Consider the following 24204-nt stretch of genomic DNA (forward strand, 5'->3'; position numbering starts at 1 on the left):
ACACACACACACACACACACACACACACACACACACACACACACACACACACACACACACACACACACACACACACACACACACACACACACACACACACACAAAGAAGATGTCCATTAAAAAAAAAATAATAATAATCTGTTTTGAATGTTAATGGACAGGTTATGTAAAAGTGCAAAAGTTTTGCTCAGGAAATATATTCCCCATTAATTATTTGTGTATGTGTGTTGGACCAGAGTTGGAACTAAACTCTGCAGGACTTGGCCCTCCAGGAACTGTGTTTTGCAACCCTGGTTATACAGTATTAGGGAATAAATAAACAAGTACTTTTCATGAAGCACTATGAAGCAGGTACTCAAATCAGTCTGGGTTTTTTAAAGTCTTTTAGTGTATTTTCTTTTCAGAAAACACAAGTACTGTATTTAACCTTTAATGCTACAACATCCTATATCAGGTAAGTGCTAGTTTCTCCTCACCTGTAAAAATCACTGAAAGATTTCTATTCCTATTTCCATGTAAACAGTAACTTCTCTATTGGTGAATCTTGCCATAGGATTATGGATAGTGCAATAGTGTTTTTTTTTTTTTTTTAAATGAAAAATAATATCACATTCATTATATAAATTAGAGTGGCATGAAAAAGTATGTGAACCCCTTGCAGAATCTGTGAAAATGAGAATTAATTTAATAAATAAGAGGGATAATAAAAAATGCATTTTTTTTTTTTTGTTTAGTACTGTCCTGAGTAAGATATTTTACATAAAAGATGTCTGCATTTAGTTCATAAGACAAAATAATAGCTGAATTTATTAAAATAACCCCATTCATAAGTATGTGAACCATTGATTCTCAATACTGTGTGTGGTTACCTGATGATCTACGACTGTTTTTTTGTTTTGTGATGGTTGTTCATGAGTCTCTTGTTTGTCCTGAGCAGTTAAACTGAGCTCTGTTCTTCAGAAAAATCCTCCAGCTCCTGTAGATTCATCAGTTTTCAAGCATTTTTTGCATATTTGAACCCTTTCCAGCAGTGACTGTAGGATTTTGAGACCTGTGTTTTCATACTGAGGACAACTGAGGGACTCAAACACAACTATTAAAAAAGGTTCAAACATTCACTGATGCTCCAGAAGGAAAAATTATGCATTAAGAGTCGGGGTGTGAAAACTTTTGAACTGGATGAAGATGTCACAACTTTTCTTATTTTGTTTAAATATAATTGTTTTTCATTTAGTACTGCCCTTCGGAACCAACAGAAGATACTTGCATGTTTCCCGGCAGAAAAATTAAGTACAATTTACCTTGATATTTAAATTCAAAAGTTTTCACCCCTCAGCTCTTAATGCATCGTGTTTCCTTCTGGAGCATCAGTGAATGTTTGAAACTTTTTTATAGTTTAGTTTGAGTCCCTCATTTGTCCTCAGTGTGAAAAGATGAATCTCAAAATCATACAGCCACTGCTGGAAAGGGTTCAAATATGCAAAAATGCTTAAACTGATGAATCTGCAGGACCTGGAGGAATTTTCTGAAGAACAGAGCTCAGTTTAACTGCTCAGGACAAACAAGAGACTCATGAACAACCATCACAAAACAAAAAAACAGTCGTGGATCATCAGGTAACCACACACAGTATTGAGAATCAATATTTTATTAAAATAATTCTCATTTTCACAGATTCTGCAAGGGGTTCACATACTTTTTCATGCCACTGTATGACTTCAGAGCTGATGGTCTTGAAAGGTTTATATAGTGTTCTATGCAATTTCCATCAGTCATGTGTAGCGTAGTATTTAGAGACAATAAAAACAAAGTAGTATTTACAATATACCAGGTTGATAAAGTGAGCACTTTTGAGAAGAAATAACATTTCTCAAAGTTTGTCAGGTAAGTGGCGTAAAATCCTCAAATCCTTTCTTATTCAGAGTTTTGTTTAAGACTATTAATAGTAAGTAAACTAGAAATCCACAAGCTGACAGTCAGAATAAGCTGTAATGTGAACCATGCCAAATATCTGGCTATGCAAGAGTACTTGCCAAGTAATTTCTTACCAGTCTGAAAGTGAGCCAGTCCTCATGTGAGTGGTTAAAGTCTCCACCCATTTCTCTGGGCAACTGCTGCTTGTCCACAAACTGCTGAAGGATGCCCGTACCTCGTACTGTATGCACCTGAGAGAGTAAAATAGCTAACGAGTTTTTATTATCTACTCAAATGCTTGAGCACCAGGCTGAACATTAACTTTCCCACAGGAACTGAACAAACTCCCTGGGGATGTGGAGTTCCAACTGTGCCAACTGTTGTAACTATGAAATCTTTGCTTTCTATATGTCTGTGAGATGGTCTCTGTGACATAAATAATATAATCTTATGTTTAAGGTGTTGATGGATTTCAAATTTCGGATGTAGCCTTCCATGACACAGAGAAGAATCCAGATATAATCCAAACAAGCACTACTAGGATAGTTAAGCAGAATTTGCAACAGTAACTAAGGGAGACTAGGCTTAATATTAACTCCGCATCACAGATGACACATCTATAACTATCCATTTAAGTACCAATAGCTGCTCTTCTCAATCTCTCTTATGTTTGTCACATAGTTGTTGAGCACAATAAGTAATTGGAAAGCCCATTCCCTTCCATTCCTATTTTGTGTTTGCCTAAATTGATTGATAAATATTAACTCAATGTAGAAACCTCTATTCCATCCAGACACGGTTGGGTCGATTCTTCTTGTTCCTCTGTTAGGATAAGAATCGAGTCAAGCCCTGTTGCCACCTGTCCCTGTTAAACATAAGCCGAAACAAACACACAGACAAAACAGATTTAGAATCAATACAAAGCGCCAACTGGACCACAAACACAGTCAGTGCACTGACTCACCTTGAAGAGCTTCAGTGCAGAGAGACAGAGTTCAGACGGGGCAGACTTTCTGCTGTCCACTATCACGGTAAGACCCTTCTCTTTGACCATAGGTCTGTTATTTCAAAATAAGCACAGCTTAGTATGCACATTAGCCAAGCACAGTAAAAGGTCATGAGATAGTGCCCCCAGCCTAAAATTCAGCGAAACACTGGGGATTTACCAAAAGCCTGGCCAACTCTAACTTTAGCTCACTCAATATAAATATTTTCATTCAAAGAAACCAATGCATGTAATATGTGTTTAAGTTTCATGACAGGTGTGATTGTCTCTGCCATATACTCTAGGTTAAATAACAGACCTGGTGATGGTGTAATAGCAGGACAACACTTTGATCATTTCGTCTGTGTTCCAGCCATCCTCTGGGAGGTGACTTTCTGTGAAAACCAAAGCTCGTCCAAGTCGATCCATAGTACCTACATAAGAAGCCACTTAATGTTAAGGGAAAAACAAATATATTGTAACCATTAAAAGCAAGAACATTTACCTGTTAATTTTAGCTTTCCCGACTTCAGAAGATTGAAATCTAAATCTCTAAGATGAGGAGGGGGAGATTTGGACTCCAAGTGAGCAGCAGATTCAGATAATCCCATCTCTGTTTGGGAATGTTCAGGAAATGATGCGCCAGACTGGTTTTCTGCAATACATGTTGAATTTAAACAGACTGCGTATGGAGTAAGCCAGTGGTTCCCAAACTTTTTCTGCCACACCCCCTTTTTGATACCACCCCCCACCCCCTTTTGTGTTCATGATGTAAGATTTTTTTTTATGTTCTTGAAAGTCTCTTATGCTCACCAAGGCTGCATTTATATATTTAAAATATGGTAAACAGTAATATTGTGAAATATTCTATTTTTTATTTGAATAAGTTTTAACATATAATTTATTCCTGTGGTGGCAAAGCTGAATTTTTAGCATTAATACTCCAGTCTTAAGTGTCACATGATCCCTCAGAAATCATTCTAATATGCTGATTTAGTGCTCAAGAAACATTTCTGATTATCAATGTTGAAAAAAGTTGTGCTGCTTCATATTTTTGATGAAACTACTTTTTTTTTCAGGATTCTTTGATGAATATAGATGCATCCACATAAAGACACTCTCAGACATGACCTTGATTGCAAAATTCTAAAGGTTTTATTTAAAACATACTACAATTTCTCATCATCAATGGGTTTCTCTTTATGTTTGTGATGTGAAGTCCCTAAGTGGTGTCTTAAAGGGTTAGTTCACCCAAAAATGAAAATTATGTCATTAATGACTCACCCTCATGTCGTTCCAAACCCGTAAGACCTCCGTTCATCTTCAGAACACAGTTTAAGATATTTTAGATTCAGTCCGAGAGCTTTCTGTCCCTCCATTGAAAATGTATACGGTATACTGTCCATGTCCAGAAAGGTAATAAAACATCATCAAAGTAGTCCGTGTGACATCAGTGGGTTAGTTAGACGTTTTTGAAGCACTGAAAATACATTTTGGTCCAAAAATAACAAAAACGATGACTTTATTCAGCATTGTCTTCTCTTCCGGGTCTGTTGTCAATCCACGTTCACGACTCCACAGTGACGCTGCTGACGTAGCTTCTTCCATCGCTCTTAGTTCTTCGTCCGTGTATTCGGGTTCAAATAAATATGGCTGAGCAAAAAAATGCAAGTCTTCCTCTGTGCCGAAATCCTTAGACATGTTTGCGAAGGTTGTTTTGTTTACAGCGTGCGTCTCCCTCAGACTGTAAACAAAGCTCAGGCGCACCAGATGACACATCAGCAGCGTCTTACGTCAGCAGCGTCACTGCGGAGTCGTGACAACAGACCCGGAAGAGAAGACAATGCTGAATAAAGTCGTAGTTTTTGGACCAAAATGTATTTTTGATGCTTCAAAAAATTCTAACTAACCCACTGATGTCACATGGACTACTTTGATGATGTTTTTATTACCTTTCTGGACATGGACAGTCTACCGTACATACATTTTCAATGGAGGGACAGAAAGCTCGGACTAAATCTAAAATATCTTAAACTGTGTTCCCATGATAAACGGAGGTCTTACGGGTTTGGAACGACATGAGGGTGAGTCATTAATGACATCATTTTCATTTTTGGGTGAACTAACCCTTTAACTTGTTTGAATTAAAATTGTCAGAAGTTTTGAGTCATGCAACACACTGTGGTGTTTCTTCATTACCCAGCGTTGAACTGGTAATTCCGATGGCGAGATATGCCTTGTCATATTTTCTTGTCTTTTCACTGCAACAGACTACTGGAAGCAACAAAGCGAATGTTGCAAATCCATTTGTCTTTTGTGTCAGAGTGCTGGAGTATGAATGGGGCATCATTTTACTGTTGGGAATTTGTCATGTCGTGTAGCGCCACATCCGCTAGACAGCATCATTATAATAGGTTCTAGACATGTTGTTTTGGTATTTGTGAATATGAAGTAGATTCGTCTTCTGCTTTACGTTTACCTGGCATTAGCAGTCCTTTCACAAACTTGTGTAGTGCATAAGCATAACCATGCATCATTCATTTATATTTTTACACGGCTCTCTGGAAAACTCAATTCTGATTCTTCAATCGCGCTATATAGTGTTCTGTTAATGCAAGCAATTATTTACTCAATGTGAGGCCACAAATAAGCATTAACTGTGCTGATCAGAACATACCAACATCTTTGGCCTTTGGCTTTGCCTCTGTATCTGCATCAGTGGCTGGTACACTGACTTTGCAATCTTTGGATAGCTGAGGAGCCTCCTCTGATTGACTAGAATGGCTGATTGGGTGAGTGGTTTTGCTCTGGTTCTTTGAGATGACTGGATCACCCTTGCCTTTATGTTGGACACGGCCATTGGATTTGGCCTTCCCTTTGCCTCTGGCTTTCCTCTTCCTCCTGTAGAAAAGCAAATGTATGTGTTTTAGTGATTCAACAGATTCTGTATGGTTATAGTGGAATGGTATCTGTGGTATGGTACAGGCAGTACTGAGCACAACAAGATGGTGCAAACAAAAATATTTGAAGTATTACCGGAATTTCATATTTGCAACTCTAAATGTCTACATGGCCATACCTGGGTGCTCTAAATCCACCGGTTTTTACTTCTTTTCCTCTGGGACAAACAAAATTCTCTGACTTTCCCGCACGCTTTTCTCCCATGGTACTCAATGTACCTGATGGTGGCATAATTTTATCTGTTTTCTCATCACTGGTATTGTCTGAATGTTTGGTTCTGCTTTGCGCACAACCTGATAAATCAGATGCATTGTTCATGGAGGAATCTCGGAGGGATGTTGTACTTGTCCTAGATTGTCCAGCCAATTGCTTGTTTATGCCTTCTGTTTCCCCATAAACAGCCAACGGGATAGTGCTATTATCTGCAGCATTGGAGGGATTTGTTAATGTTGCAACCTCATGTCTACTGTTTAAAGTACTGTCCAAAATTGTATCATCACAGCCACAGTGTGATCTTTGACTGTGGTCCTGTTGTCCTTCTCCAAGACTCTCTGCGTTGTTCTTTGCCACATCATTAGCATCTATGGAACATCGCCCACTTGATCCCTTTTTTCTCTGACAGGGCAGTGTACCTCCAGTCCCATCTCTCTCTTTACCTACCCCTGGCCTCCTCTCTTTGGCTGGATTGTTCATACAATGAGATCTGCATTCAAGACCTACTGGGTCCTTAGCACCTTCATCAGAGTCCTGGAAAGAAGGGGAATATGACCTCCTTTGTCGACCTAAATCAATGACACGAGGCAAGGGCCGTGAGGTAGCCAAGTCACTGCAGGAAACGACACCATCCTTACCGTTGTTGTTGCTATCCCTTCGTACCAGACTTCCAGCCCTAGCACCAGTTTCAGTCCTCCCATACCCTCTCCCCTTCCCCTTTCGTAGTCGTATTGCTTTACCCCTCCTACACAGGGGTAATGTTTTGGTCTTACATATCCCATGCATCTCCAGATATCGCTGTTTAGGATCAGCACCACCATCTGGTCCTCCTCGGGGCTCTAGCAGTTCAACATAATCTCCAGCACCATCACCTAAAAGGTGGTCATCACTGCTTCTGCGCAGACATTCTAATGCGGCCTCAATCTCTGCCTCGTTCCCATCTGGAGGCAAGTCATCCTCTTCATCCCAAGACCAGGAATCATGCTCTCCTGAAGAGCCACCCCAGCCAAGGCCTGAACCCCCTGATGACAAGTCAGTTGTGTCAGGATTGTCTTGGAGAGGATCGGATGGATTGTGCAAGAGTTTAGGATAGACCACCTCTTCCCATGGAATACGGACCACTCCGTCACATGTACTCACTAGACAGGTGTCCAAACATCCTCCACCTACATGGCAAGAAAGTTTGAAAAGAACTGAGAAAAAGGGTGCACTCTATGTATCATTCTAAAAAGACAAACAAAACCTTAAGACATTGTTTAGACATCATGACACACTAAAACTGTCCTAATTATGCTGACCCTTTTTTCTACCATTGGTCTCCCATTTCACCACCATCTACCCTAACCAATGGTTTTCTTATTCTTCCATTTTTGTCTTACCTTCTCTCTTGCAGCCACGCTCCTTGTTGATGCAATGTAGCCACTCAGAAGTAAATACCAGCGGGTGTTGTGACTCTGGCACTAAAACCTCCTGTACATTCCGCCCACCAGGTGCAAGGCACTTAAGAGCAAGGCGAGGACAACGTGTTGAAAATGGGACCACCTGTAGGTAGAAGTCAGTACTATGCAGGAGTCTCCAGTCCAAAGTAGAGAGCTGTACCACTACCTTCTCTCCCAAACATAGTGGCCAACCAGAGTGCAAGAAGAGACAGCCTAGATACTGAGACTGAGAGGAAGAGAGAAAGATTTCTTACAAAGATAGCCTGTCTAATGTCATAATGGAATAACAGTTATTAAATCCAAGCTTGAAATTGATCCAGTTTGTAACACAACCTTAAAACACACAGCCATTCAGGCACAAAAGAGATGCAAAAAAAGGTCTCAATTCAATATAGGCATGCTGTTCTGAGAGACAATCTTCTGTGCACACAGAATTTGAATTCATTACTGACTGTTACTTGTCTAGTTTTATTTAAATTAGGCTAGTACTATTTTACTGTGGTATTAAAAGTAGATAAATAATTGTGAAATTGTCGATCAAGAATTATGAAATTCTAGTGCCAACTTATATTGTAGCATATTTCCAGCAAAATGATGCAAAACAATCACAGCCAATAAGTACACACTTGATGTTTAATGTATAGTCATGTTGAGCAGGATATTAGACCAATGAAACCTCATAATAGTCATGGCTATCTAGGACATCTAACACTTATTTGCCAAGAGGCTGCTGCTAATAACTTCACATGGATGTTCTTGGCTAGTGCAACATTGCTCATCATTATCTCAACTTTGTCTGCATCTTTAAATATTAAATTCTGTTATCAATTACACACATATCTCCCACATTAATCATATTGTGATCTCTTCCATTTGAAAGTGTTTACTTACCTCACAACTGAAAATCTAAACACAAATTCAAATGCTTTCTCTTCAGGCTATAGAACCGATTATCCCATGACATGAATCCCTCCTGATCCTTAATCACTCACACGATCATGATTAAATTATGTTGAAGAATCCATGCACTTCCCCTCCTATATCATCCTCTCTTTTCTATGAAATCCCACCCTCTGCTTTAAGGTCTGTCATTTACAGTCATTTTACAGTCATATCTTCAACCCATCTAAAAAATGTTGTATTTCTTCCTCCTTCAGTGAACAGCCCCTAATTTTCTCACCCTGATATTCCCTTCCTACCCTCTTTCTCAATGTGCCCCAGTGTTCGGTCTGTTTATCCCTCCCCCATTTCTCAACCAAACACTCCTCCAGCCTTTCTCAGGCCCTAGTCTCTTTCTCACACACACATATGGTAAGAATTACCGTCATGACTCAGACTGAGGCTCTCGTCCCTGGCAGCTTCTCATAGCGACAATGAAAACAGATTCGGCTGAGAATGTGTGTGTGTCATGTATTTATGTAAGTGTGAGAGTTTCATAGTGAACATTTAGCTTGTTTGTGTTTGACTGCATATGAATAATTACCATGTGTGTAAGGGAAAAGTAATATTAGTAAGTGTGGTATTGCAAATGGTCAGTAGATTTTTACATTTTTTTTGTGGTTTCTAAGGTGTTTTGGGTGGTTGCTAGGTGTTTTTTTGTGGGGGTTTTGTGGGGGGTTTGTAGGAAATTGTTTACTGTCTCAAGCCAAAAAAGCACATCTGATATTCTGGTCTCTTTATATGGTTCAGGTCCCTCATTTAGTCTAAGTCTATGTCTTTCTACTATCCACCAGGCCATCTCTTAAACAAAATAATAGTGCATACCTTTACATAATAAACTGAAATTTAATACTTAATGTCAGGTATTTGAACAAGCTTCTATCCCTAAGAATGGTCGATAGTAATAGTGATGCTTGCCTTAGCAGAACACTTACACATGCATGCTGTTGTAATCTATGCAGAAGATGTTTGGCAGGAATGAAGAAATCCAGCAGATATCTCAAGCTGTCATGCTGATAGGTGGACTCAAGTACGGAGAACACCTACATGACACAAACAAAAATATGCTGTCATTTTAGAACATTTGTATGACTGGAAACTAAAACTAATCAGAGTAAAAAAAATATCAAGACATACTGAATGTTGGTTTGATGAAGACTTATTTAGTGCTTATTTAGTGTTGTAATCAGGGACGTGAACAGACATTTTGGGGGATGGGCTCAAGCAGAAAAAAGGGCATGTCTCATAATTATTTATTTAAAAAATAAATTTATTACCAAATTCCTTCCCTAATTACCAACCTTCCCTATTCTACTTACGAAAAAAAAATGGAACTGGCACTGCATTTGTTCCGTAAGTTGAATACGGCATACAGCGTAAACGTTTTGAAGAATACGAAAGTACGGTTTTGGTGGAACCACTTGGAAGGCGATCATTTGTTTATATAAAGCATATACATTTAAATTTTTTCGAAAATGACCGATCGTTTCGCTAGATAAGTCCCTATTCCTCATCTGGTATCGTTTAAAGCCCTTTGAAGCTACACTGAAACTGTAATTTTGACCTTCGACAGTAGGGTCCATTGAAGGAGAATAATCCTGGAATGTTTTCATTAAAAACCTTAATTTTTTTTCGACTGAAGAAAGAAGGATATGGACATCTTGGATGACATGGGGGTGAGTAAATTATCAGGAAAATTAAATTTTTAAAGTGAACTAATCCTTTAAATACATCAAGAGTTTTTTCCCTTGAAATGTTAGAAGTACATAATATATATTATAACAAATGTCTGCAGAGGGCGCCTAAAGCCTGGTGATTGTTGTTATTACACAGCATGATCAAAAGCCTTGTTTTTGGCCACCCCGAAAAATAAAAAAATGCTATATTATATAAATAATAATAATAATCGGCCACTTCTTTATGATAGAAATGCTACAGCCACTGTAATTTCTTCAACAAGAATATGTGAACATCAAAACATGCACACTCCAAGCGAGGGTTTAAACTTTCATTGATGTATTCTCATGTGTACGCATAGATTTAAGAATGATAGCATTATGCAATGCTGCATTATGATTTTTAAATGGTTTTAATAAATCGTGCATCCTTAGAAAACTGTCTAATAATGCGGTTCATGGATTTGTTTCTGTGGAATGCTCCTCTTCCAGTATTGACAGCCCAACAGTTATCTTTACCATGGATCAAAATGCAATGCATAGTATGAAGTAAAAGTCTATGTTTTTGTTTGTTTGTTTGTTTGTTGTTGTTTTTTTTTTTGGGGGGGGGGGTATTTGGGTATACACTACATGGAAAACCATAAGAAAGGACAGTGCTGAGTTTGGTGGACATAGCTTGGAAACTCTAGAGGAGTAACAGTCAGAAATTGTCAGTGAAAGTCTATATGATATTGGGGATGTTTGTTTGTCAGCTTCAGGAAAACTAACAGCCCAATCAGTTAGAAAAGTCATAGAATAAAATTAGAAAGTACAGATTTATGTTTTTACCTGAGAGAGAAGAGGAGGAGCTGTGCTTTCAAAAGGAGGATAGAGAGAGGATAACGCCCCCTGCACACAGTCCTCTACCGCCTCTGAACCCTGAAAAAGAGAGTATATAAACAGAAGCTGACAAGGCGATTCACATGTTAGTCATCACAGCCGACAGCTTTTTCTTCTCTTCCTCCTCAAAAACACAACTTCCTGTTTTGTGTTCTAGACAGCATCTAAAAGTTCCTGTGGGACAAATGGTCATCATGGCCTTTTCAACAAGTACACTGAATTCAGAAAAAGCATGTCTTGTGTCTCAAATTATATAAGCTGGCCAAATGTACACAGTGTACTTACACTATGTACTCTGCCATAAAGCATAGAACTTTGTAAAGATAATGTCATGTCAAGTCTTATAGTCTACTCATACAACAAAATACTAGTGTAGAATAGTGCAGAAGTATTTGAAATGGGACAAACCTACAGTAGCTTCCCCAACACTGACACTTACACCAGGGCTGTACAGTGCGACATTATATATATATATAATATATATATAATGTATTTATATACAGAAAAAAGTCTGTGCGATGAATACATTTACCACAGCAGCAAACGTGCGATAGAGTTTTGCTTTTGTGTGAGACAAAGCCGCTGAAAAAGCAAAACACACACTATACTTTTTTTCAAACCTGTAATGAGAAGCATTTACAAAACAAAAGAGAACATTTAATTACACTTTTTTACTCCAAATGCACTTCATAATGTTACATAATGCTTCACTTCATAATGCACTTCATTGAAATAACTTATTTTTGTGATCTGACGTGGCCACAGAATGAGGCAGAAATTATATTTTTAGTAGGCCTATTCTATACAGTGATAAAGGCTATGTCAATTAGCATTGCATTATAAAATATACTTTATTCTTATGAAAATACCTGAGATGTCTAGAACACAGATAAACCATATATTGACCTATATTGATATGTTTCATTAGTCAAAATGTCTCTATCCATTTTTTATTCCAATGCAACGATCTCTGGATAGCTTTGTATATAACGGGTTTTAATTCGTTTTATAGTTATTATATATTTTTTTTTTTTTAAATATTCTGTTTTGTATTTTGTAGTATTTTATTTTATTGTTTTACTTGTAGTCATTTTCAGAAATGGTAACAGACGTTTTATACTTGTGCTACCATTGTATGTCCTGTGTTACAAAACGTTTAACCACTGTAGCACCAATGCTATGTGAAAGAAAAAAAAAAAAATGTTAACGTACAGCCCTGTATGCTCAAAAAAGATTTGGGTCTCACGAAACAATTTGGTTTGAACTGTCCATGAATCCATTGTTACATAAATTGTTTTACATAAGAATGATTTTACGATCAGAAATTTGTTCTGCTTGTGTTTTATGAATGAAGCCATCCTGAGAAACACAAGCTGTCCAATAAGCACACATATACGTGCACATGAACACTGATGTTTAATTTACTACTGGTCTGTCGTCATAGCAACCTTGAACATTTTCCTCTCGTTTATTTGTACACTATTTCTCCAAATCCCTCTTCCCCTGCTTAAACAATACTTCTCTTAGGAACTACTTCTAAGTATCATCTGACAACAATTATGCCGAAGCATCTTCACAAACATATTATGCTCTCAGAAGTCTCCCACTCAGGGAGCAGTGAGTGAAATAAACAAAAGATGAGGGAAAAGAGAGAGGGAAAGTCAGTCAGGAAGGCCAGCATGTTTGGGGTGGTGGGGAGGGTGAGGAAAGAAAAACAAACCGAGAAGGAAAATGGCAGGAAAGAAAGTAAAATGAAAAAAAAAAAAAAAAAAAAAAAAACAAGAGAAACATAATTAAAGACAAAACGGGGGAAAAAATGATTTTTTTGGACAAAACTGGGGGAAGGTGAACATGTCACATGAGGATAACGACAAACTAATGCACATATTGAAGTCAGGCAGTATAAATGCTAGGAATTTAGTATTCTCTTTCGGTTAGTTAGTTATATCTAGGTTAGAGTCTTTTCACTTTTATACAGATCACATTTTCATCTGCTCTTTCCATGCAATGATTAGGACCAGATATCAAACTCCATTCAAATACTGACACCATTGACAAGTTATTAACATATGCATAATTTATATTTCTTAGTGAAAAAGAGAGAATGTGAGAAAGTAAAGGTGTTTTTTTTTCATTCTTTCGATTTATTTTTTTTTCTTTTTTTTTATGGTACTTTTTGTTTGGAGCTCAACAGCCCTAGTTCTTGTTCACTTAAGAAACAAGATAAAATATTAACAAAACACTTTTTTGTGTTACTCGTTTTGGTTTGGAACGACCTCACAGAGAGTAAAGGTTTTGTGTAGGACTGCTTCACAATTTGCTCTAAAATATTTTGATCTAAAAATCCATCAGTTACGCTCTGCCAGCTGTTTTAAACACACCCTGTTTTGGCACCCCCTAAGAAATGTGTCTGATACTTCAGGACGTCCTCAAGACTGACTAACTGTTCAGACAAACCAATTAGTCAATTTTGGAAAATATGTTATTTTGTACATCCTTAGTTCAAGTGTTTCTGAAAATTGTTGTGAATGTCTCATAGGTTGGGAGGAGGTTAATGAAGTATTAATGCATCTAAAAAAAGTTCTTGAACTGTTTTATCAAAAATCTGAAATCATGTGTGCATGTGTGTGTCATTGTTCTGCTCAACTTCCTCTCTTTCTCAGCAGATCCTAACGGAAGAGTTGGTTGGGAGCGAGAGATACATAAAGAGAGAGAGCAAAAGACAGACACTGCTGAAGAACAGAATGATAAAATCCAGATGCAGGCAATGAGAGAGAGAGAGCAAAAGAGGCGGTGAATGGGGGAAGAGAGATAGAAAAAAAAAAAAAGATTCAAGAACTATTTCCTCTTTCTATGAGGAACTTCACCCTCAGGATCTGATCCAACAGCTTTTTCGTCTTAAATCATGTAAGTGATGTCTGCAAGTGGTTTATATTTGAAGAAATCAGGAATTTATACATGACAAGCTGTCCTATCTCAAACAGTAAGAAGTCCTAATTTAGGCCATTTTCTTGTTATATTATAGACATCTGTGCAAAAAAGTTGCATTCAAATACACTACTGTTCAAAAGTTTGGGGTTGATGAGTTTTTTTGTTTTTTTTAGTCGCTTTTTTTAAATGCTCACCAAGGTTGCATTTATTTGATCAAAAATACAGTAATATTGTGAAATATTGTTACAATTTAAAATAACTTTTTTTCTATGTGAATATATTGTAAGATGTGATACAAAGCATCATTATTCCAGTCTTCAGTGTCACGTGATCCTTCAGAAATCATTCTAATATGCTGATTTGCTGACCAAGAAACATTTATTATTATTAGCAATGTTGAAAACAATTGTGCTCTTTTATATATTTCTGGAAACTGTGATACATGTTTTTCAGGATTATGTGATAAATAGAAAAAGTTTTAAATACAAGCATTTATTTGAAATAGAAATCCTTTGTTAGGTTATTAATGTCTTTACTGTCACTTTTGATCAATTTAATGCGTCCTTGTTGAATAAAAGTATTAATTTAATTTAATTAAAAAAGCGTACTGCCCCAAAACGTTTTCTTGAAGTGTATGTGCTCATATATTTATTTCCTCGCAAATATATAGGAATTGAAAATCATGTCTATCCAAAAAAAAAAAAAAAAAAAAAAAAGACCAAAATATTGATGACTCATCCTGCACTGCACCGATTTCAGTCCAATCAAATGCTAGAATGAGAATGTCCCTCGGCCTTAAAATCATGATTTAAGTCTGTCATGTAACTGAAGTCACAGAGTATTTGAAATGCAATGAGTACTTTTGTTGCCATATGAATTACAGTCTGAACACAATGTGTAAAATTAAGAAACAACTGCATTCACATACTTGTGTTCAGAGGTCGAATTGTAAAAAAAAAAAAACAAAAAAAAAAAAAACAAGGGGGATGGTGTGGACATCAGGTGGGGCGGGAAGGGGGGATTCATTAAATTATTTATATCATTGTAGTATTGGATGAGTGACCACCAGACTCTCTCTCTCTCTCTCTCTCTCTCTCTCACACACACACACACACACAAACACACACACACACACACACACACACACAATCCATCCCTTTATATACCTAAAACGGTGCAGGACACAGTGGAGGGCATGAAGTGTTCAATCATTATCATATATTTTTAATAAAAATAACTATAAATGAGTTCCTTTCAGCACTCCAGAGCTCTAACATTGGATAGTTTGGACAAAAAGAAGAGTTATTTTTTCAATAAATGCAACTCTTGCAAGTTCTTATATTGAACAATTAGTGGTACAGTCTTTATTCTTTGTCTTGAATGGATGGATGGTTCATGCAGTTATAAACATTGATTTGTGGTGCACAACAGATCTGTCCAATAAAAATTGTATATGTGTGTATCTACAGTGTCCCTACACTCATGCCTGTCTAAGGGCACTAAAATGTCTGAATGTCATTGCATAATAAATACAAAGCAAGAGTCAACTGAAAACAAGCAATGGTAGAGCTCTTCTCGACACTGACTTTGCTTTACTTTCGTTTTTGAATTAGCTGGTGTTCTGCTGATTTTTAGTAGCTGTTTAAAACCAGTTGTCCTCAAGTTTACACAGGTGTCCTTGCAGTTATAGTTCATCACTTTTAACTATCAACATGTTCCACTAACCACCACAAAGAGGCACAATACTACATGGTAAAGTGTTACCATTTCTAATGCAACAAACTCCTTTTTGTGAAAGGTTTTGCCTGTGCCATCTTTAAAGTAAATGACACTTGGTTTGAAGTTTTGTTATCTAATGCAATGTCATTCAGACATTATAAGGTTGGCTTAAGCATACTTAACGATAATATTTGTGTGCATGTGTGTGTCCTCCTATTTGTGGTGCATTACACTTCTACTTTAGCTTGTGTACTAATATTATTTATATATTTTAAACTAGACATTGTGCACTATGAATTGCTTGTGATGTTCTTCATTTGTAAATCAATTTGGATAAAACCATATGCTATAACATGTAAATGTGTGTGTAAGTGTGTATTGATGTATTTTTCCACGTACTCTCACCTCTCCCAACTGAAAATGAATCATCTGCCTCTATTTGAGGTCTTGTGTGGAAAATGCAACTTCACCCAAACCACCATCATGTCTTTTCATTTCTCTCAAAGTAAAACAGTCTCCCTCTCTCTGTCTCTATATATTCCAGCCAGACTGCTCCACCCTGTCCCACACACACCAAACACTGGCAGCAGCTGAAGTCACATCAGCATTCGGAACCTCTGCCTCAGTTTGTATTTGTAAACATGCCAACAGATGGACAGTAACAAGCGTCTGTGAGAGTTTGGGACTGATGCAGGACGTCCAGAACACTGCAATAACCCCATTACAGCTGTCACTCTATTAATACTATTATCACATATTATCTGTCTGTAATGAGCTCTCTGAGCCATTCACAGTCACACTGTGTGAAAGTCGTGGAAACTAATTACAGTTATTAAAAGATACCATTCTGTTTGTTTCAGTTTATTCCTTTCTTTTTTAACAGTGGAATTCTGTTCATATAATGCAATGCAATGATGATTGAAAGACATACAAACAAACATTCCTCAAAAACCTGATCATATTGATACATTTTAACAACTTTTCTAAAAGAAAAAAAAGATGTATAATTACATAAATCAGCTATGCAATTCTATTATTTTTGTTTCACTCCAGACTTCTTCCATTTATTGAACTTTTCTCCTAATAATGTTTCTCAATTACTCAATTCTATTGGTTTAACTTCCATTAATTCTATTATATTTGTTTTATTTCACTAATATTCTTGTCTATTCATATGAAACTGTGAAAGTCATGGAAAATAATGTTGTTTTGTGCTATAAAACATTTCATTTTACTCATATTTTGTTTTATTTCACTATGCAATTCGGTTATATTCATTAATTTTATTATCTAACTGTTCTACTCTATTAGTTCCGCATTCTCTTATTCATCTATGCAATTATACTATATTTGCTTCAAGTCAGACGTATTCTATTATTCAAATACTCTATTTTTTAAGCTTTACTCTTCTAATTCATTTTTAAATTATTCTATTATATTGGTTTAACTAAACCAGTATTCACTACTCTAACTGTTTTGTTTTAATTACTGTCATATTAGTTTTACTTCACTCCTATTCCATTCTATTCTTTTTTTATATGAAACAGTCATAAAGAAAGTCCAGAAACCCTGAAGTCTTTTTATAACAGAGTCCTGAGTTTGTTAAGCATCAGTGTGTCCTGCAGTTTTTCCTGGTGAGTTCAAATGAGATGAGGGGGAATTCCCACCTTCAGTTTTTTTTTTTTTTTCCTATTTACTGTTGTTGTATTCCCATTTACCATAGTATCCATGGTTTCTTTCCACCTAGCCTGTAATCACTGCAAATATCATCAGCACTATAAAACTAGTACTATAATATAGGGTTTTTTTCACCATGAGAAGCTTTCAGAAACTTCCTGTCATTTTATTTATTAAGTTTAATGACATTAATAACAAGTTTTCCTATAATAAGAATACCTGCAGAGACATTTTGACCTTCAATGTGGTAAATTTGTTTAAGGATTACACATTCCTACTGTCGTTTCAAACAAAGAGACCGATGTCTTTCAATACATTTATGAAGTAAAAGTTTTTCTAAAAGTTACCTACAGGTTAATTTTGTAACTTTGTTTCAGCTATCGCAGCACTTCTGTTACCGCCTCGTTAAGGTTAATCGTGTTTTCATTATATTAAATTCGTTTCGGATAAAAGCATTGCTAAATGTCAAATGTAAAAATTCCTGCAAGACAGCTGTACTCACCATCACTTCACTCGGCCGCCCGGACTACATCGCTCTTAATTCTGTTTCTGAACATCCACACAGACAAACGATCACTTTTCTCGAATTTAACCGTCGCTTCAGTGTTTGCCAGTCTGAAGTTTTGTGAAATGCAGGAGTCTGATGGTGGAGGGAGGGAGAGAGGCATGTCAGTCCCTCCCATCTGCAGAACAAGAGCTACAGTGAGTCGCAGTCATTATTTCCACTGCCCTCCACTGCCATCAGCTGCATATGAAGAAACGCACTGAAACCATCCTGATTTACTGGAGTTTTTGTAGTTGATTAATATGCATTTGGTACATTTAGTTATGATCATTTATTTGCCTGTTTTAAAACTGCCACATAAGCTATTTAGTGTCAGATTTAAGATTTAGTGTCAAATCTGCAAGCACTAACAATCTTTTGAAATTGACACGGTGATGCCTCTTTTGTAAATTCACTAATAAATAGCCTACTTCAGTGAGGCTTTTTTTCACAAACACTGTTCAGACTCAGTTCAATTCATAATACCGTTAGTTAATAAAAGCATGTGAAATATCTCCATCTGGTGGTCAACAGTAGAAATGCATTACAAGAGAAGAGCACTGACGGGGCCAGAGGGACATTTTATATATATGTATATATATATAAGACCCTTCAACTTACGGATTTAAAAAACAGTTAATGAACAAAGCGCTGGAAAGAGGTTAAATGTATGCAAAACTCATTAATTTAAGAATTGCACATGACTTAAACTTGGCCCCTTTCTGTAAAGGGTAGCACCATTGTGGCCCCTGCTTTTAAAAAATCCTAGATCCTCCACTGACACAGTGCTCATCAAACACAGATGAGCCAAAATATTTTATGACCAACTGTCTAATATGCTGTTGGTCCTCTGCATGCTGCCAACACAGAGCCGATCCGCAGAGGCATGGACATGTATAACCTCTTAAAGGATTAGTTCACTTTCAAATAAAAATTTCCTGTTAATTTACTCACCCCCATGTCACCCAAGATGTCCATGTCCTTCTTTCTTCAGTCGAAAAGAAATTAAGGTTTCTGATGAAAACATTCCAGGATTTTTCTCCATATAGTGGACCTCAATGGAACTCAAAGGTTGAAGGTCAAAATTACAGTTTACAGCAATCCCAGATGAGAAATAAGGGTCTTATATAGAGAAACCATCAATCATTTTCTAAAAAATGATTAACAGTTTTAACCATAAATGCTCACCTTGAACTAGCTCTCTTCTTCTCTATTTGAATTCCGGCAGTGTAGACACTGCTAAATGTATTACTGTCCTTCACAGGTCAAAGTTTGAACTAAATTGTCATATACAATATGCTAGTGCAAGTATATAACAATTGGTTCAAACTTTGACCTGTGGAGGGCAGTAATACACTTAGCAGCATCTACACTGCTGGAATTCAAATAGAGAAGAGAGCTAGTTCAAGATTTATTCTTAAAACGTATAGAAGTTTTTAAAATGAGCGATGGTTTCTCTAGATAAGACCCTTATTTCTGGTTTGGGATCATGTAGAACGTTTTGAAGCTGCAATGAAACTGTAATTTTGAACTTCAACCGTTTGGGCTCCATTGAAGTCCATTATATGGGGAAAAATCCTGGAATGTTTTCATCAAAAACCTTAATCTTGGATGACATGAGGGTGAGTAAATTATCAGGAAATTTTAATTTGAAAGTGAACTAATCCTTTAAAGCTGCAGTAGGGAGTTTTTAGAAAACGTTGACTTAGCCTGAAAATTTGAACAAGCACAACTCACAGGTCACTCCCCCTTGCTCTCTGCTGCGCTACAGCCCTACCTCCACAGCTCCTCCCCCATCACAACGGAGGCTGCCGTGAATGGGCAGGCTAGTAAGCAAGCAGGGCCACCGATGACGGCGGATAAACAGTTATGGCACATTCACTGGTACGGACAAAACATCAACAATATGATTTACATTGACAATGGCCTTCCCATACTTTGACTACAAACTTGGTCCTCAAAACATTACGTATTTTGCAATACATGTAATGTAACTATATGACGTATATGCACTATTTCTATAAGTAATAAATAGCTAGTAAGATAATATAACGGTAATGTTACAGTACGCAAATAACTGGCTCCTCCGGTTATCTCTGTATGTATATTTTAGCCAAGAATAAAACAAAATTATTGTTATTAAACCACTCTGCCTCTTTTCGTTTTATTTAAAGAAACAAGCAAAAACATATTAATAGCCTCAGGCAACGAGTGATTAATTATCTGCAATGTCTGCTTATATTTATAACAAAACGAAATATTAAACAACCCTGCCTCTTTTCGTTTACATTTCAAACATATTAAATGTAATACTATTTGTGCATACTCGGATTATCTTCACTGTAATGAAATGAAATAGGCTTTAACATAAAACACAACCTTCTCTTTTTGTTAAATGTCAGTTTTAATGTTCAATAATAGCCATTATAAAAGGTATAAAAATATACAATAAGAAATAAAGCAAACAATTCAGTCAAGCGTACAAAATCAGTGCTTTAGTATGATACAAAAGTTAAATAGCCATATATAAATTTATGAAACGTCACGTTGCCCTCAGTCAAAACGGAGCCAGCGGCAAACGTCAGAAGTATTAGACGAGGTAAGGCTGCTCTCGGCTGGGTACATGAGCGCTGAGAGTCCGGTGATCGCCTGGATCTCAAAACTCCGACAACGTCAGATCAAATTTTCAGATTTTTTTTTATCAATTAACCACAAATTTGAGCTTTAAACCAGCACATTCTCTTAAAACTGCATATCATGAATTAATAGAGCCCGATCACACGAAAATGCGTATCAATAGTACGAGTTTGTAATCTTGTAGAATATATATGCCAAAATGAGTTTTTCGCGTGCATATGATACGCACTTTATGGGGTATTATACGTACGAAACTGGATTGTTTGTCCGCCATAAGCAAAGCTGCTGCACACCGGTAATCTTGAATTTGAATGCCTGTACACGCTGTGCACATCAGCGCGCACACGAGCTTGATTGACACTGCTAAGACACTCCTGACTCTGATTGGTTGGTTCTTACCGGGAGCGGTGTATTTCTGCATATGGCAATAGGACCACTGGGAGCCAGAGGAGCTTGATTTTTTCACAGATTATCTGTCTCATATTCTACTGTCAGGACATAATGACAGGTTTAACAAATATGTAAAAAATAAATTTTTACAAAAGTTACCTACTGCAGCTTTAAGACCTCTTAAGGTGTCTTGTGCCTGTGATATCTGACGTTAGCAGCAGATCATTAACGTCCTGTAGGTTGTGAGGTGGAGCCACCATGAATGGTTGGTCCAACACATCATACAGATGCTTAAATGGATCTGGTGACTTTGAAGGCCAGGGCAACACCTTGTTTTCTTCATCCTGTTCCTCAAATAATTCCTGAACAATGTGTGCAGTGTGGCAGGGTGCATTTCCTGCTGAAAGAGCCCACTTCCAGGGAACACCACTGTTATGACAAAGTGTACCTGGTCTACAGAAATATTTGTTTATGCAAATTAGGTGGCACATGTCAAATTTACATCTATATGAAAGGCCAGACCCAGCAAAACATTACCCAGAGCATCACATTCCCATCATGCCATAATTTCCCCAGGTAAACGGCACACATGTACATGGCAGCCCATGTGATATAAAAGAAAATAGGACTCATCTGACAAAGTGAGCTTCTTCCACTACTCAAAGGTCCAGTTTTGATGCTTACATGCCCACTGTAAGTGCTTTAGTGGACAGTGGACAGGGGTCATCATAGGAACTCTGATTGTTCTGTGGCTATGCACTATGCGATGCACTGTGTTGTGACACATTCCTAGCATCCCATAACCTTGCTTACCATGTCATCAATGTTTTTTGATTTCACATTATCCTAATCAGTGGCGTGCACAGACTTCCTGTAGGGCAGGGGCGAAAAGGGGGGTTGTGGGTCTCCGTCGGTAGGAATTGTGTTCCGGGATAAATGGGAACGCGGGAGCACCGCGATGCGACTGCAAAGGGCACTTTCACTTTCGCGATCAAAGGGGCAGCCAAACATTGCTTTGAGGCTCTGTAGCTCTTCACTGTGATGACCTAGAATTAAGAAAAGACTCTTGCTGCACTGCCATCTAAAGTGCTCTAAATGTACTTGCACTGTGTTGTAGAAAGGTTTCAAAATGTTACTGCACATGCTTCTTGCTCTAATGTTTGCTCAATTATGAACAGTGTTTGGTATTTTTTAGACTGAGTGTATGCAGCTAAACTTATTGCAAATAGTGTTGTGCAAATAGGGGTGCAAAAAAGTACAGCCACCCCTGATTCATCCCAGTATAAAATATAAATTTAAGCAACATTTTCTATACCACATTTAAGCAGCAGTGCTTTAACACAATGGAATTTTATTGCGGGACATCTTTTTTGTCAAGAAAATGCCGCCATGTTTGATTGACAGGGAGGGGCTGGGACGTGATTGGCTCGAAATGCATTTTCAAATCCACATTGAATTTTGCTACATTTATTGCGGGACATTTGATGAAAATGCAATTGCACTATGAGTGCAAATGCAATTAAGAAAAATAACATTTAAATGATCATTTTGCTTCGTTTTTTGCTTCAAAGTGTTAAACATAGCCTATATAATCATTTCTGTAATACATTTTAATTTTAATTTTAGCATTAAAATATATGTTTAAATGATATTATTGAATTTGAATTATCATTTTGCTCCAGACATTGCATATGTGGTATGGAAAATGTACATTTAAATACAGAAATGCATTGCCATTTTGCATATTACATTTCAAATTGAATATTGCTACACATAAGCTTCCATAAAGTTATGTTGTAAATAGTTGTTAAATGTACTTTAAGTAATGTTTAGAACTATTTATTTTAATGTAAAAACATTTAATTTACAAGATGAAAAAAATGATTGTGTAGTAGAATGTTTCATGTAAAAATTACAGAATTACTTCTCTTTTATTTACACATATGAACATATATAAAAAAAAATTACAGAAATGACTCCAGCTCATTAAAGGTGCCCTAGAATGCTTTTTCACAAGATGTTAGATTTTGAAACACCTTAAAGGTGCAGCTTGGACACATCTTCAGTGAAGGACCATAGGCTGATAGGGTGTTTCGAGTCTCTGATCTTCAGACACCCTCACCTGGGCGACCCAACCGGGGTTGTGTCCAAGCAGCGCGCTACTCCATACTTCTGCCCTTTGGATCCATAACCACCTTGAAGCTTTTTCAGCGGCCTCACCGATGTTTTTAATATAAGTCTTATGTAATATAAGTCTAAGGTGTCCCCTGTCTGTGAAGTTTCAGCTCAAAATACCCCATAGATTTTTTTTATAATTTTTTTTAACTGCCTATTTTGGGGTATCATTATAAATGTGCCAATTCAGCGCACTTCCCCTTTAAATCATCGCGCTCCCCGCCCCCACACTCGCAACTCTATAATACATTGCATAAACAAAGTTCACACAGCTAATATAACCCTTAAAATGGATCTTTACAAAATGTTTGTCATACTTGCTGACAAAGATCATGTAAGTATAGTATTTATTTGGATGTTTACATTTGATTCTGAATGAGTTTGAGGCTGTGCTCCGTGGCTAATGGGCTAAGGCTAACATTACACACTGTTGGAGAGATTTATAAAGAATGAAGATGTGTTTATGCATTATACAGACTGCAAATGTTTAACAATGAAAATAGTGATGGCTTTTGTCTCCATGAATACAGTAAGAAATGATGGTAACTTTAAGCACACTTAACAGTACATTAGCAACATGCTGTTGTAACAATTTATACATTTCACTAAAAATATCATGATATCATGGATCATGTCAGTTATTATTGCTCCATCTGCCATTTTTCGCTATTGTCCTTGCTTGCTTACCTAGTCTGTTGATTCAGCTGTGCACATCCAGACGTTAATACTGTCTGCCCTTGTCTAATGCCTTGAACATGAGCTGGCATATGCAAATATTGGGGGCATACATATTAATGATCCCAACTGTTGCGTAACAGTCAGTGTTATGTTGAGATTCGCCTGTTCTTCGGAGGTCTTTTAAACAAATGATATTTACATAAAGAGGAAGAAAAAATGGTGTTTGAGACTCACTGTATGTCATTTCCATGTACTGAACTCTTGTTATTCAACTATGCCAAGGTAAATTAAATTTTCAATTCTATGGCACCTTTAACAAATAAATGACATTACAAAAATAAATAATGTATACAACTTATGCATTTCATTTTTAACTTACATCACAAAAATAAGCTGAACAGAAATTAGGCTGTTTCATTGACAAAGTGACATTTAAAAAAAAACAAA

At 36.9% G+C, this 24204-nt stretch overlaps 1 protein-coding gene across 4 annotated transcripts in view; it reads right to left on the reverse strand.

The window, feature by feature from the left end:
- The window catches only part of arhgef40 (Rho guanine nucleotide exchange factor (GEF) 40), a 59526-nt gene extending 41567 nt beyond the window's left edge, over positions 1-17959 (reverse strand). For 3 of the 4 annotated variants that reach the window (XM_067399924.1, XM_067399925.1, XM_067399922.1), the window contains exons 1-11: positions 17836-17959; positions 10956-11072; positions 9387-9494; positions 7453-7738; positions 5979-7239; positions 5577-5800; positions 3405-3554; positions 3219-3333; positions 2879-2972; positions 2693-2779; positions 2049-2165 (exon numbers count right to left, since the gene is read on the reverse strand). In XM_067399924.1, coding sequence (XP_067256025.1) covers positions 2049-2165; positions 2693-2779; positions 2879-2972; positions 3219-3333; positions 3405-3554; positions 5577-5800; positions 5979-7239; positions 7453-7738; positions 9387-9494; positions 10956-11072; positions 17836-17838 — 2562 coding nt within the window. In that variant the 5' untranslated portion in view covers positions 17839-17959. The remainder of the gene's footprint in view (positions 1-2048; positions 2166-2692; positions 2780-2878; positions 2973-3218; positions 3334-3404; positions 3555-5576; positions 5801-5978; positions 7240-7452; positions 7739-9386; positions 9495-10955; positions 11073-17835) is intronic. The other variant, XM_067399923.1, reaches the window with a different exon arrangement.
- Positions 17960-24204: the final 6245 nt, after the last annotated feature.

The sequence above is a fragment of the Chanodichthys erythropterus genome, chromosome 11 (genome assembly GCF_024489055.1).
Source record: "Chanodichthys erythropterus isolate Z2021 chromosome 11, ASM2448905v1, whole genome shotgun sequence".
NCBI lineage: Eukaryota > Metazoa > Chordata > Actinopteri > Cypriniformes > Xenocyprididae > Chanodichthys > Chanodichthys erythropterus.